Source organism: Cyanistes caeruleus, chromosome 11 (assembly GCF_971803275.1).
Source record: "Cyanistes caeruleus chromosome 11, bCyaCae1.hap1.1, whole genome shotgun sequence".
Taxonomy (NCBI): Eukaryota; Metazoa; Chordata; class Aves; order Passeriformes; family Paridae; genus Cyanistes; species Cyanistes caeruleus.
The window spans coordinates 14,406,276-14,420,933 of NC_141711.1; the positions used below are offsets into that span (position 1 = coordinate 14,406,276).

Sequence of the window (14,658 nt, forward strand, 5' to 3'; positions counted from 1 at the left end):
ACTGCTAATTCAGGGCAGAGCTTGCAAAGTGACAGCAGGTGTGTGGGAAAAGCCCTCAGAGCAAAACAGGAGCAGCTGCCTCAGCCTCCTGCCTGATCCTTCAAAAGGGCCAAAGAGGTGGTAGTCAGTGTTCTCAGCACTTTGGTAGTAGAGACTGCTTGACAGTCAGGTAATGCTACCCTGATCCCTCCCTCTCTCTCCTAGAAACCTGAAAATCATTATGGGAGATGCTGATGATGTTTTGTGAGGTGAAGTCTCCCAGAATATTAGTGGAGAGCTAGAGTGGGAATCTGATGCCTTGCTTGCTTACATGAGGGCTCCTCCTGCCCTGTACCCATTTCTCTGAGACAGGAAACCCACCTGGGATGAATGTGGATGTGGAGACTATCTGGTGGTAGATAGCTTGGGCTGGCACAGCATGGAGTTTTGCAGCTCTAGAGCCCAAAGCCTGAGGCTGCTCTGCACAGCTCCTGATAGAAAGCTGTTTCCCCTATCCTGGTAGACCTGGCTTTCAGCCCCTCAGCTCTTACCAGATTCTTGATCCACTTGTTTGCTTGTCCTTGTGGGTCTATGTAGTGAGTCCAGCGCAGGGAGAATCGAGTTATTACTCCATTCTCCACAGACAGGGCATCATTGGGTAAACCAGCAATCTAACAGGGTAGAAAAAGTTGTTGAGACACCTGGTAGTGCACATAGGTGACCAGAGAGAAGCCCTAACCCCTGAGTGCTCCCTGTGGGTGGACAGGAGATGGTGGTGAAGGTACCTCTGCCAGCAGCTAAGCCCTGGGATGGGGCTGTGCTGTGGGGTCAGGCTAGGGCAGGCTATCGCCAGAGCTTGGCTCTGGGCCTGGGGATTATAAAGGACAAGCTTTACAGGTCAAGGCTGATACCCTCTTTTCTGCTGCCCAGGCCTGGTAGCAATTCCAGCTCTGCAGCGTGGAGATACTTGGCCATTATCCAGCCACTTGGTCTGGGGCCTGTCCTTTGGTCCAGGTGATCAGTGAGCTGATTGTTTAAGTCTTTACCTGAGGCCTCTTCTTCCTCAAGTATTTGGTTTGGGCTTTTTTGCAACTTACCTGCCAGGAGCGGATTTCCACGGGGTCTCCAAGGGTGTTGATGAGGCTTGCATCATCGCTGTGAGGAATGTTGTTTTGGACCAGCTCTGTCATCCACTCCGTGCACAGTGCTGCACGGTAGTCTCCCTGCCATGAGAAACACCATCATAGCTTTTCTTTAAGTTGCAGCTGGTCTGTTGAGAGTATCTAAACCCCCCTGTTCCCATTTAAATGAGCCCTGTGCAGCTGCTGGCACAAGTGGAGAATGATCCTGGAGGGATCTCGACCCTTGTGTCCTATTCCTTTCTCCCTGGCCAGGACAGCAGAGCTGAAAACTGAGTGCTGAGCACTGCACACTTACTGTGAAAGGGCCCAGGTAGGCCACAAAGCCAGCTGCAACCAGCACGTCCCCAGAGCTGTTGCTGATTTTGTCATCCAGGCTCTCCACAGTGTCCTGCCAGCGCACCTTCTCATCAGCCAAGCTGTTGATGAGCTGTGGGATAAGTTTCATGTGTGAGAGCTGCTGTGTGGTCTAACCTTGTGTCCCGGATCTACTGCTCTCTAGGTAATGCTGCAGGTGACTTTGGTGACCAGAGGTTGGGGTGGCCCCTGACATATCTGAATTCTGTTCCTGGCTTTAAGCACTCAATCCTGGGGTTACTGGGCTGCTCTCAGCTGTCCTGGAGACCCATTGTCAGCTGAGGAAGCTGTGCACAGGGGGACATCAGCTTTTTACATCAGCGCCTAGCTTAGCTTTCCAATTCTGTTGAGCTGTTGAGATCAGGCCAGGTAGCTTCAGCCTAGGATTGTCATGAGCTGCAGGCACAAGGATGTTTTCACCACTGTGCTGCTTGATCTGAACTTGAGCTACCTCATTTAAGCAGACAGAACCCAGCTCTGTCCCTTACCACATCAGCACGGGCCAGTCTCTCCAGACACTGCTCAATCTTTCTCTCCAACTCCTCTTTATTGGCTTTGCAGGCCTCGTATTTGGCTTGCAGGGCGGCAATGCCATCTTCAACCGCCTTCAGGCGTTGCTTAGCTTCATCCAGGACCATCTGAGTGGCACGCAGGTCCTCCTCTGCCTCCCGCAAGGCTTGCTGCGGAGATGCACAAGGAAACAGAGGGTATGTTGGGTATGTAGCCAGGCTCTTCCCCCAAAACCCAGAGATTTTGGAGCAAGAGTTGTTTTCCATAAAAGTGCTTGCTGATAAGTGTTATCTACTGATATCTCAGTCAATCCAGTCCCTGGATGACTAAGGTATTACATCCTGACCTGCAGAATGTGGTGATTCCCAGCATCTCCTCCAGAAGGGAGCTGCTATTACTGTTTTCCCAAACACCAAAAGCAATTGGGTCACAGAGTCTCTTACCCGCTTGGGCTCCACGACCTTGGCCACAAAGTGGTACTTGTGCATGGCACGCACCCACTGGCAGATGGAGGTACAGGCTTTGGAGACCTTGGCGATGGCAGCTGGCTGAAACTCATCGTTGTCAATGTAGGGTTGGATGGCCTTGATCACACTGTCTGGAATATTGTCCTGTCAAGAACAGCAGGGGAGAGACTTTCCTCAGTCAGATCTCCAGCATGCTCATCACTGATCTCCTAAGGGCTTCCCCCAAAGGCAGCACCATCCCAGGACCTGACAGGATGGTCAAGGCATCACACTGAAGCAAGAGGAATCAAATGGCTGCATGTTGAGGTCTGGGAGCCACAACTGCGGGATTGGGTAAATCCCTTCCCATACAACTTCCATCTAGCTCCTCCACACAAAAGAGCAGGGGTCCAGAATGTGAAGACTTGTGTGTCTGGGTCCCATTGCCCAAGGCAATGATGTACACCCAACTCCCATAAGGGCTTCCAGGCCAAATACACCCTCATCCTTGGTGTTGCTGAAGGGTGTTGCCCACAAGGAGCTCAATTTGTTACTGCTGTGAGAAGGATGTCTCACAGGACATGAGAGAGGCAATACCTGATCCCAGTCACAGCTTCCTTCTACCTCTTCTTACCTTATCATAATCATACAGGCTGTTCAGGAACTGCACTGGGTCCTGGAGGAGGGCCCTGCCTGGTTCCCAGTAATCATCCACCTTGGTGCCTATCTTTTCTCCTGCCACCCTTTTGGGCTTTTTTCCGTGCATAATGCAGACAGCTTCAATCACAATCTTCACACCAGGGGGAGGGCGCTGTAGGGCTCGTACCTGCAAACACCAAATGGAAACAGTGGGATAACCTGATTCTCTGGGACATGGGGTGTTCATCCCTCCCTCAGCTGGGACAGAGGAGACTGGGACCAGAGATAGGATACTTAGAGGATGCAATACACAAGCAGGAAGGACAGAGGCATTTGAAGGGAAAGCTGGTTATCAGAAAGGACATGGAGAAACATAGGCTGAAAAAGCCTGCTCTGCTACTCTAATAGGTGTGTCCCTATGGGCTGAATAGATCTTGGTGAAGGAGCTAAATCTGTATGGCCCTAGGAGAAGGCTGTATGGAAATGGGGCACAGGCAAGCTTTCTCCCTTGTTCTATGGGCTCTCATTTGTTTTCTACCCCACCACAGCAATGAGCTGGTCTTCAGCACTTGTGGAGGACCTGCTTGAGTCTCCCCTCCATCAGGCACCTAGGAGTGCTGCTGCAGGACCCTTGAGAGATGACTGTGGGTGTCAGGAGCTCTGAGGATGACTCCTGCTTTTTCCCTTCTAGTGCTGACCATCCTTGCCATGTTCAGCCAGAGATTTTCCCAGGCCTTCTCACTGGACACTGTCAACAGAGCAGCGGACTTTATGGCAACGCTGAGGCTGATCTACCCCCATGCAGACACCCTCTGTGAAAAGGACTTTGAGTCACTCTTTGACTGCCCTGAGACAAAGCAATTCCTCGAGTGGTTCTGCAGCACAGTGGGTGAGGAGAATGTGCTGAGCCCAGCTGAGGTGGAGGCCTATGAGGCCTTGCTGGCTGCAGGCAAGCCCATCCTGGAAGGCGATGCCCTGGAGGAGGCCCTGCGGATGTGCTGCCATGTCCCACAGCTCCCGAGCTCGATAGTGGATGAAGGGCCCTCTCAAGAGGCCCTGCAGCAGAAGCTTCAGGAGCTGAAGCACTATCGTGACTGCCAGCTCTGGAGGTACAGGAAACTGTTGGCTTGGACAAACAAGCTGCAGCAGGAGCACAAGTATTTGGAAGAGAAGGAGAAAGCAGTGAAGCAGGAGTTGAGGATGGCTCATATAAGCCTGAAAGCAAAGATCTTCAAAACCAGAGCTGCCTTGAGCCAGGTCAGCAAGGCTTCAAAGCAGGTGTCAGAGTGTCATGGGAACATGGGCCAGCTGCCAACATGGCTGTGCCAGACAGATCTTGCTCCTTACCTGGAGCAAGAACAACAGGCCACTGATGTATTTGAGAGCTTCATCCAGCAGGTCCTACCAGATAGTGTTCAGGCTCCAGATGCCTGGGAAGCAAGTGCACAAGGCAAGAGCAGCCTGAAGGAAGGGCTGGAGGCTGAGACACAAATGGACTCATACTGTGAAATACCAGAAGAAAGAAGAGGAGTTCCTTATCAAGAATGCACTAAGACACCATGGGGGGTGGCACCAGCAAGCTGGGGAATATCGGTCCAAGGCTCAACAGCAGAGCTCCTAGTGGAGGGAGGGAATGAGAGAGATGGCAGCCAGGAAGTCACAGAGAGAAGGGACACCAAGAAAACATCAATGCCAAAATGTCTTGGGACTGATGAAGAGGAGTTGCTGGAGGACCAAGACAGCTTCTGGAAGGAGCTGGGCCAAATAGAGACAGCACATATCTGTGCCCGGAGGGAGGTTATAGTCACAGCAGCAAAAGTGGAAGGCACTCGTGCTGCTCTGGAGTGGGCCCAGAGGACTCTGGAATCTCTTGAGGATAACCAGGTAGGGAGAGTGCACCCATTCCTCCACCATCCTATGTGGTAGGGTCTGCCTGTGGCACAGGCAGTCCCTCCTGCTGACCACTGGAGCACAGCTGACAAGTTGGGAGGGGGTGGCAGAGCCAGGCAGCGCAGTGTCACCAGCCTGTTTGTGTCCCCCTGCACAGCAGGCAGCTGAGGCTGAGCTCCAGAGCCAGGCTGCCATGCTCCAGAGGCAGCTTCACACCCTGCGTTTTGACATCAGGCAGGCTCTGACACGCCAGCTGCCACCCCTGCTGAAGGCAGAGGCTCACCGCTTTCACCTGCCCATCCTGCACAAGTACTTCAGCCTGGAAGTTTCCCGCCTCCAGAACACTGCCAGGAGGCAGGAGGAGGCAGCTGCATGGCTGTTGAGCCAGCACAGCCGCCTGGATCTTCTGGAACTCCAGCTGAAACGGGAGAGAAAGGAGCTGGAACAGCAGGCTGCTTGGCTGGAGAAGATCGAAACCATGACAAGGGAATCCCAGACCAGGCTGCAGGAGCAGAAGAACTACTTCAGGCCCTCCCAGAAGGGTCATCCACACAAATGGATAAGCCCCAAAGACCTCACTGCTATACGGTAAGGGCCTGGGAGGGTCTGAGCTTAAAGAACGAACTAGGTGTTGGGACAGTGGCATGGGAATGGCCGAGACAGGCAGCAGACCCAAGCTACCAGATAGACTAGCAGTGCTATTCTGCCAGTGCAGAGCCACTGTGAACTCCATGGTGGTGTGAAATCCCCCAGATCTGCTTCTTTCTGGCTGGCTTGGACTGATGAAGCAAAGTATGGGCTTGGAGAAAGGAACGAGTACAGAGAACAGAAATTTCTTCTCGAATGTTAAGGTAGAGAGTGTAGAGGCAAGTCTTCAGCCATAGAGGAGGAGAGCTGGGCCACAAGAAAGCACAGGCTGCTTAGAGCAAGACCTTTCTCTGACTAGGTGTCCTGCATTGACTGGGTCTTCTCAGTCTTCCCCACACAGATTTGGAGTAGCTGGTGTCTGGCAAAAAGAAATCACACACTGGCTCCTCACCAGGAATGGCTGTCCACTCATTGCTGACACACATCAGCTTGCATCCCACTCTTACAGTGCACACCAACCTCAGAGCCCTGTTCTTCCTCACTACTGGTTCTCTACTCACAGCTCTGGCTGGCTTTCCCCTCTCACAGGCTCTGGGACATGCTGATGGGGAAAGATCAGGAGCAGCAGCCCTTCCGCAGCTATGAGGCCATGGCAGCCAAGTGCTCCCAGCTGCTTCAGGACAAGAAGGCACTGGAAGCCCAGCTGGAAGGTCCTATGCCCCAGGTGTCTGCCCTGGAGTCTTCCATAGAGGTGTTGTACCACCAACTGTACAACAGCTCCAACCAGCTGCAGCTCTCCTCGCCGGTAAGGAAGCACTTCTCCTCCCCTGGGCCATGCTGGGTGGCAGCAGGTGAGCACAGGGAGCCCTCTGCCATCCTCCCTGGGTGCAGGGGGGAGACCTTGCTGCCTGTCAGCCACAGAGGGAGGGGAGGTTGGCCTGATCCTTGCCTTGTCCCAAAAACCATCCGGTGAGGCAGTGGCTGGCTATGGAACAAAGGTGATTCTCACTGTCTCACATGTACTGTTCAGGGCTGAGATTTGGGTTCCTTAGCCAAGGTCTCCCAGTAAGCCACCTCTGCTCCTTGGACTGGGAGGGTTTGGAGGCCAAAGCTGGGTGGGTAGTTTGTTTCTGGGGGGCTGAGCTGTTCCACAGATATTAAGAAAATACCCTTATTTCTCCATATTCACATGAGCTTGGACTCTGTCCCTTAGGAGATCTCCAAGCTGATGCAGCAGTTGATCATCATGCAGGATGACCTCTACCAAAAGCTGACAGATCTCCTGAGTGACTTGGAGATCAAGCACAGGTCTCTGGAGAACCCCATCCTGCAGGCAGAGCGCAACCTTTATGTGCATTTTTACTGCAATGAGGGTCGGCTGCGAGAGGCAGTAGAGGAGCTGGAGAAGCAGGCATCAGCTTCCTCCAAGAGACCACAGAAGGAGCTCCCCTATGGAAAGGAGTAGGTCAAAGGCATCCTTGTTCCCTGCCACAGTAGTGGTGTCCTCTTTTGGTTGGGCTGGGTCCTTAATTCTAGACTGGGAGAGAAGTCTGGTGGTCTCTACTCTGGTGACAGGTTACTTGGACCATGACCTGGCAGCTGGATTTAATAGAAACTAGGAGATTAATCCTTAAGTACAGAATTTCTGGGGGTTGGTTTAGATGATGTGTAAGAAATTGATGCTTCCTGTGGCATTGCATGTCTTGGATAGACAAGACACTTCTCATGCCAGCTCTACAAGAGGATGGGTGCTGGGGGCAAGTGGACCAACACTGTCTGTGTCTTTCTTCACTTTCTGAGGAAAAGGTTTTTGTGTGTTTTTGGGAGAATAAAAAGGTCTCTTACTCAACTGCAGAGCAATAAGCCTGTCCCTGTGTGGTGAAATCTGTACTTATTGACTTCGGTCTTTGCTATGGGCTGTGATGCTTTGCAGGCTCAGAATCACCCTTCTTTCTCTCACTAGCCTATTTCAAGCCAGTATGCCTTGAATTCGGCCTACTGCCTCTTCTCTGCCTGTGGTGGATCCCTTTTCAAAGAGCCTGCAGGTTCAGGGTGCTGCCAGCTCTGTCCTTGTGCTGCACAGGCAGTACTTGGGGCTGCTTGGTGGTACCTGCTGCATACTCCCATGCACAGGCAGTGGGGTGAACCCTCCTCCACAGCCTCTCCAGGACATGCTGGAAACATCCAGGGGCCATTTACTGCCTTTCTGCCCTTCAATTTGCATCTGAAGGAGTGAAGGTGAGAAGCTGCATGCCCAGAGTGAGCCCAGGGGGATGGATGGAGGAAAAGGTTGGGGATGCTGCAAGCCTATTGAAAGGGAATTGCTGCAAAGGGAGATGCTGTCCTTGACTAGACTTGGCTCTGCCACCCTCTCACTTGACACAGTTACCTCTGTAACATCATTTCTGTTGAGGTTCTTCAGGCTGGCAAGAGCAGCATCCAGGGCTGGGAGGGCTTCATCCAAGTCCTTCTGAGCATCATCTGCAATGGCTTGGGCTGTCTGAGCTTTCTCATTGGCCTTGGCCTCCTCAGCCTGCACAGCACTTCTTGTCTTTTCAGCCACAGCTGTGTCCACCTGCAATGGCAGAGACAGCCTCAGAAGCATGCTGGAGGCAGAGCTTGGCTTGGCACTGCTAGGAAAGGATCACAGCTGTCCTGGCAGCATGTGTGTCTTCTTCCAGCACATCTCAGGGACCTAACTGCTGCAGGGGATGCCCTTCTTACACCATAATGGGATAAGGTTTTTGTCAGCCTGCATAAACCATCCATAAGTGCCAGCTCTGGCTATGTATGGAATTATGTTAGTCTTGCAGGAGTTAGCTGTTCTATCCATTTTCCTACTGGCACAAGTAGAGGATGCATAGGGCTGCAAATCTGTAGGGAGATTGAGGAATGGGAAGATATGCTTTGGGGTTTGTTTCTAAAACTGCCACTTCTGCATACCTCAAGGGTTAATACACTATGAAGAGGCATAAAGGAAATGTGGAATATAGCCAAATCCTTATCTGCTATGTGGGAATTTAGGTGACTGCAGAGTCCCCTCTACATGCAGAGTTGTATTATGTTTGTGTCCCTGTTCACTCTGTTCCCGTGTGGCCATCCCACAGGAGGAGACGGGCAGCGAGGAACACAGGGAGAGAAGGCAGAGACAGCCAACACAGAACAGTTCCCTCTTCTGAAGTGGCATGAGTGACTGTGTGATGATCCCTGAGGTTTGGGGGGCAGGGTGCAGCTGGATCAGCTCCCTGGGACTGGGATGTGGAGGAGTGATCCTGTTCAACAATGAATCTGGCTTAGAGCTGCTCAGGCCACCTGAGGATTGTGTCAGTGTTGCTAGACTGTACTTGCAAGGGCCTGGGAGCTGGGCTGACTGACCCCTGGGTGGTGGTTTCAGACAAAAACACGGGAGCCATCGCTTCTGCAACTGGTGCTCACCAGCAGCAGAGCAGGACCCCAGCAGGAGGCAGCTTTTGCTGTCAGTGCAGCTCTGCACAAACATCTGCCAGTCTGAGGCGTTTCACCTCTGATCAAGCAGGATTTTGCACAATCCCTGCCAGACCTCTCCAGCTTGTGTCCAGTCCAGTCTGAGCAGTCAGTTAGAAAGTGCAGGGCTGCCCAGCAGTGGTACCTTTATCTGTTCTATGGTTGCCTCGGTGTCCTTGGCTGCCTGTGCCAGGAGAGGGCGGGAGGACTCCAGCTCCTCCTGCATCTTCGCTACATCCTCTGCTGTTCGCAGGAGCTATGGGAGCAAAGCAGAGTCAAGAGCAGGGGCAGCAGCCATGGAAAGCCCTAGGAAAGGGCTGTGCTGCTCTGGAGGGTGCTCCCTGCCAAGCACTGGGCTGTGCAAAGGTCTTGCCCTGGGGTTCCTGTTTAAGCAACAATCTGATGCTGTGGTGTGCTTATAAACAGCACTGCCTAATGTTGCCTGCACATGCTAGTCATTACTTCATAAGCTCAGGGCAATGAAACAGCAGAACAATGTTTCTGTTAGAGGGCTTTACAAGGTTAGCAAGGAACATCCTGAGAGCTGAGCTACATGCAGGTCTGTGGTCCCCAAAGACTGGGGCTCATTATTCTTTTAGAGCTGTTACAGATGCAGACCTTCAGAAAGACTGGCCCTGGCAGAAAGCATAGCTCTCACTTGCTTTAGCCTGAGTTTTTTCCTGTTGCACAGGACATGTGTAGGACATCTCACTGCATCTCTGCAGCTATAAATACACTGCTCAGAGTGCGTAAGGGATCGGTCCCAAAACTTTTCTAGGTATGAGGGACAAACCTTGTCTAGGCCACTTTGCATCCTGTTCTTGGCTGTCTTCAGTTCCTGTTGCTTCCTTCCAATGAGGGAACTGAAGATGCTGAGGAACTCCAGGTAGCTTTTGGGAGTGATATAATTGTGTCTGCCCAGTTCTGCTAGGAACAACTGGCATTTCTTTGCCACACTCTGGTGGATTGCTACACATACTTGAATCTACAAGGAGACAGGAAAGAAACAGTATTATTCAGTACTGAACACATGAAAGGCAAATCTATGTGATGCCCAGAGAGAGCAAAAGGGGCTTATGAAGAACCAAACTCTACAGTCACAGCAGAGCTTGTGTGTGTCTGGTGGCTTTAGTGCCACAGAGGGGTGACAAATGGCCAAGGCAGTTTCAAGGCATACAAAAGCTATGCAGCTCTGCATTTGAATGATCCTGCCATAGAACATTTCTGCTGCAGGGTAGGACACTTCTGAAGGTGTGCCCTGCATCTGTTGTCTTGGATGTCTCTGTATCCAGAGACACAGCACACTGAACACACAGGGGCAGAGCATTCTCGAGTGTGGCACGTACCATCCCGTTGATATCGTCATTACCGCTACCAAGAAGTGGGAGTTCATTCAGGAAGGAGGAGGCAACGCTCTGCAGGGCTTCAGCAGGCCACTCATTGAACCAGTCAATGGTGCAGCAGTTCACAAGAGAGGGGAACTGCCTCAAGCGTGCGCGGAACACTTCTCCGATCGGGCTGGGGGCAAGGCGTGCAGAGAAGATGTGTTACAGCTGGCTCTAAATACAAGGCCAAAATATCTTTCCCTCTATGGAACCACCCTGAAGTCTTGCAGAGCAAGAGGGACAGGAATACACCCAGGAAAGGAGGGAAAAGGGGAATGAAAGTTCAGGCAGTGAGCTGCATGCCAGAAGGTGCAGGTCTGAGCTCATTCCTTGGCTCAGCATATTTTGGAAGTATTAAGATGGTAGTAGGATCTCTCTCTAGGGACAACACTTAAGGGATAAGAAACAAATGTGCTCTGAAGTGTATTTCAAGCAGGTGTGTGCAGAGATCACATCACCAAACCATAATCATGGCCCTGATTTTTCTACTTGTTTTTGCACTAGAGTACCCTGTACCTTCTGGTATCCCTCCTGCAAGGGAGCAAGCTGGCTATGGACCATGCATTATATTGATGGTAAACATGGTGCAACTGAGCCCCAAATTCAAACAAGATATGTCTGTAACAAATGGCTCAATGGTGCAGAAAGGAGGAGCTATCTTGTGTTTCATCTGAATCACACATAATCATACTCTTGAAAAATTAAAACTTCATCTTGAGACCAGCAAAGTGTAAAAAAAAAAATAAAAAATCTAGCCTTAGGGAAGATGTTATGCAAACCATACTCCTATTCTTCCTCCTTCTCCAAAGTCTGGAGCTTGGAAACAAAGATCCCATTATACAGGGAATAATTAGCATTAAAAGCATGGAGTTGTAGGCCTGAAATGTACCTCATGCACAGGACCATGTGGATATTGCTGCGAACCCGTGCTGTGTAAGCAGCCATCAAATTTGCCTTGGTGGGCTGCTGCCCCAGATCTCGAACAACGGGCTTCATAGCTGTCATGATCTGGTCTTGGTCCTCGGGATTGTAAATGTTGGGAATGTCACCAGAGTTGAGCAAGTTGTTGATATCTTCGAGGAAGGATTCACTTTTAATCTAAGTAGATGGTAAAAAAACCCCAGTTTCTTAAGTCAGAAGAAACTTATGTCTCACATGCCATGGAGATAATTTCTGCATAAATACAGCCCTCATCCTCAGTTATAAGAAACCGTTTTTGTGATCATTTGGCTCCAGGAAGGCACACCCTACTTCTTGTCCAGCACTTCGAATTAAACAGCCATATTTCAGCCATTTCAGGGGTGGGAGGGTGTGTTTGAGATCAAACATCCTTCTGCCCATTCCCTGTCTCCTTACAGACAAACTGAGCTCAGGTTCTTGCTCCCTGCCTCTGCAATCAGACCCCAGACACCTGGTTGCTCCGGGTCTTTGTTCCTCCAGCACAGAACGCTTCATTATTAAAATAAAGCTTATCAATGTGGGAGACAGAGTAATTGTAGGGATGTGTCACAGTCTGTGGGACGATCTCCCTCAAGCGCTACACTCACCTCTCCACCTTTGCTACATCAGAAATACATAGCATCCATCTCCTTGACTAAATGCACCCTCCTGGGCCCCTTTGCTCCCACATATGCTTCTCACTGCAGGGAAAAGGCTGCAAGAACAAGTAGCATTTGACTGATGCTCATCTCACTGCTTAGGGCTCTGCCACAAGGGAATGGTTCCTATGATAATGAAGGCAGTAAAAAAGCCTGTGGGGAACATAACTGTGATTCCAGAAGTGGAAATTGGCCTACTCATTAGCAAGTTACAGTTTACAGTTACAGCCAGCATTATCCTATGGAACCAACAGGCGTAAGGTCCTTAATCTACTCTCTTTTTGAAAAGGAAAATAGTCATTTTACTGAGGACTTCTAATATCAGTGGCCAATAGTGCTTAGTTTCAGACAGCTAAAAATCTATGTACCCACTTAACCCTTGGATGGAGCTGAAAGAAGCTTCCTTGAGCAAGAGAAGAATCCACCCACTCACACACAGCTCTACAGACCCTCTAGCAATAAATGCACCACCTCTAGTTTCCCTGGGGCTCTTTTATAAGAGGATGAATATAAGCTACTGAAGAAATACAAGTTGTGTCTGGTTTGTGTCAAGTTCCTTAATACTCTGTAGGGGAATTTATTTAGCTTAGAGATGTATTTCTGACCCCTTCTGAAATCCACCATGCTAATACTTTTGTACCTGTGTGTCTACAAATAAGAAGGTCTTGGGTAGACTTTGAAGGCCTGCTTTCATCATGACCTTCCTCACATCTTCTCGCCATTCGGCCATGCCGTAATTTTTTGACAGTTCAATCTGGAAACATTCATTTTCTGCCCTAAAAGAAAAAGAAGCCTGTGGAGTTACATCAAATTAAACCATTCTCTTCTGTCAATTCCCAGTAGGTCTTGTGGTCTCAGGGTGAAAGCTGTTTTTCTATAGTGAGTGCTGAGCACACACTTGTCCTTGTGCATCAAGGACAGCCACCAACCCAGGAGCATGTTTTACACAAAGCAGAGATACCTGAGCTAGCTAGAAACCCAGTGCAGATGTGCATGTTAACTGAGTCCTAGCTCTTGACTCATTTGAGCAATCAGCAGCCAGAAAAACATGTAACTGGCAGTGGGAAGGGCAGGAAAAAAGATTCTCTGAAGGCAGCCCCAACGGAGCTGCTCCTCTTTACATGCATAGGTGGGAGTGCATTACTTACATGTGAGATGCCAGTCTGGTGAGAGACTGTCTCCCACTTCCCCCAACACCCAGGAGAAGAGCATTCCCCGGAGCCTGCCGCAGAATCCGGCTGATTCGGCAGATGTGCTGTATGGCATCCATGAAAAGCACAAGCTTCAGTTCTGGAGTGTTGCTTTGATTGTACTCCTCCAGGTAGTCCTCAATCACAAGCTTCAGCTGTGAGTAGAAACACTCAGTTGTGGCTACCAGATAAAAGCAATTGTGTGTGTGTGTGTGGGTTATTGTCTGCTGGCACAGCCAGGAGTAGGGGAGGGCATTGCCTGGTGCTTAACAGTGTCTGGGAGCAGCTCTCCTCCAGGCTCCCTTAAGGAACTGCCATTGGATGGGCTGAATTTAGTTAGTGGTGGTGGCTGCAGGTGCTCAATGGTGACCTTAAGCTAACTCAGGCAAGTGACTACAGTCTGCTGTTCCCAGCTGTGCTGTTTGCCTCGAGAAGCAGCAGGGTGTCGTTCAAAATAAAAGAGCTTATGGCTGCCTGATCCATACTGCTTCAGGGCCTCCCTCTGGGTTACTTTCCTTGCTCTACAGCTGACCACTGCCTGCTGCTGAATCCTGCGGCTAGGATTCTGGCTGGAAAGCACAGATGCTGGGGAAGAAAACAACACTGGCTGTAGATGGGTAGAGGAGCATACTCCTCTCCCAATCCAGCCATCACATGGAATAGCTGCAGGAGCAGTTTCTCTTGCCCATCCCAAGGCTCTCTTCAACAGCACCCTCAGGCCAGAGGAGGAGATGAAGCATGAAGACATCTGGGATTTGATCCTACCCCCTCAGCAATCTCACTGTGAAGCTGGAAAAGCAACACCAGCTGGAATTCATACAGCACTGAGATCCCTGCCTAGATGCCAAAGTCTGTGTGCATCAGTGGGGACTGTGCAGCTGCCTCTACGTCTGGCTGTCTCAGCTGTGCTCACCTCAGTGGGGGACAGGCCTACCTACTTTGCAAAAGGGATTGGAAAGCTTAGTTAATTACCAGCCCTTGTCACAGAGCTATCACAAGAGGAGAGACAACAGAATAATCATCTGTTTCTGATAATGAGTGCAAAACGCACCACTCATTGCCTTTGCTTAATTACCACTACCCAAGTACTCCCAGTATCTTCTCCAACAGGGAGTCTGGCAGTAACATTAATTACTTTTAAAGGTCAATTGTGAAGTCCTTAATGGCAAAAGTAGTATTGTTTGGGGGTAATGTGCCATTTCTTTCCAGCAAATTTCACTTTTCAGTCCCAAGTGTGGCTCATTTGGGAGATTTGGCATAGCAGGCTGCCTCCAGGATTGCAATGCAGAGACAGCTTGTTCCACCTCAACTGCCCATCACAACAAAAACAGCCACTATTCATACATGTGGTAGGATTTCACAGGAGACCCCTGGGGTGGTTTGTAGGTTCAGACACCTCTAATTAGAGCACCACTATTGTTACTATTACTGTTTTCCTTTGTTTGTAGAAGACT

At 50.4% G+C, this 14,658-nt stretch overlaps 2 protein-coding genes across 15 annotated transcripts in view; one reads left to right on the plus strand and one right to left on the minus strand.

The window, feature by feature from the left end:
- The window catches only part of DNAH1 (dynein axonemal heavy chain 1), a 71,117-nt gene that overhangs the window by 8,330 nt on the left and 48,129 nt on the right, over nucleotides 1–14,658 (minus strand). For all 3 annotated transcript variants that reach the window (XM_086845315.1, XM_086845316.1, XM_086845317.1), the window contains 13 exons: nucleotides 13,163–13,359; nucleotides 12,655–12,790; nucleotides 11,306–11,514; nucleotides 10,378–10,549; nucleotides 9,825–10,016; nucleotides 9,177–9,287; nucleotides 7,938–8,123; nucleotides 3,066–3,257; nucleotides 2,429–2,596; nucleotides 1,964–2,155; nucleotides 1,417–1,548; nucleotides 1,077–1,202; nucleotides 531–650 (listed from right to left, as the gene is read on the minus strand). In XM_086845315.1, coding sequence (XP_086701441.1) covers nucleotides 531–650; nucleotides 1,077–1,202; nucleotides 1,417–1,548; nucleotides 1,964–2,155; nucleotides 2,429–2,596; nucleotides 3,066–3,257; nucleotides 7,938–8,123; nucleotides 9,177–9,287; nucleotides 9,825–10,016; nucleotides 10,378–10,549; nucleotides 11,306–11,514; nucleotides 12,655–12,790; nucleotides 13,163–13,359 — 2,133 coding nt within the window. The remainder of the gene's footprint in view (nucleotides 1–530; nucleotides 651–1,076; nucleotides 1,203–1,416; nucleotides 1,549–1,963; nucleotides 2,156–2,428; nucleotides 2,597–3,065; nucleotides 3,258–7,937; nucleotides 8,124–9,176; nucleotides 9,288–9,824; nucleotides 10,017–10,377; nucleotides 10,550–11,305; nucleotides 11,515–12,654; nucleotides 12,791–13,162; nucleotides 13,360–14,658) is intronic.
- On the plus strand, nucleotides 74–7,408 carry LOC111935150 (HAUS augmin-like complex subunit 3). Of its 12 annotated transcripts, none has more exons than XM_086845327.1 (7): nucleotides 95–169; nucleotides 1,374–1,620; nucleotides 2,037–2,182; nucleotides 3,762–4,954; nucleotides 5,118–5,548; nucleotides 6,137–6,353; nucleotides 6,762–7,408. In XM_086845327.1, the coding sequence occupies exons 3-7, from the start codon at nucleotides 2,164–2,166 to the stop codon at nucleotides 7,011–7,013; spliced, it is 2,112 nt and encodes a 703-aa protein (XP_086701453.1). In that variant the 5' UTR covers nucleotides 95–169; nucleotides 1,374–1,620; nucleotides 2,037–2,163; the 3' UTR covers nucleotides 7,014–7,408. The 12 variants fall into 12 exon arrangements, with proteins under 12 accessions (XP_023791250.2, XP_086701455.1, XP_086701452.1 ...); XM_086845324.1 differs by having other exon boundaries at nucleotides 130–169; nucleotides 3,619–4,954; XM_086845329.1 differs by lacking the exon at nucleotides 2,037–2,182 and having other exon boundaries at nucleotides 91–169.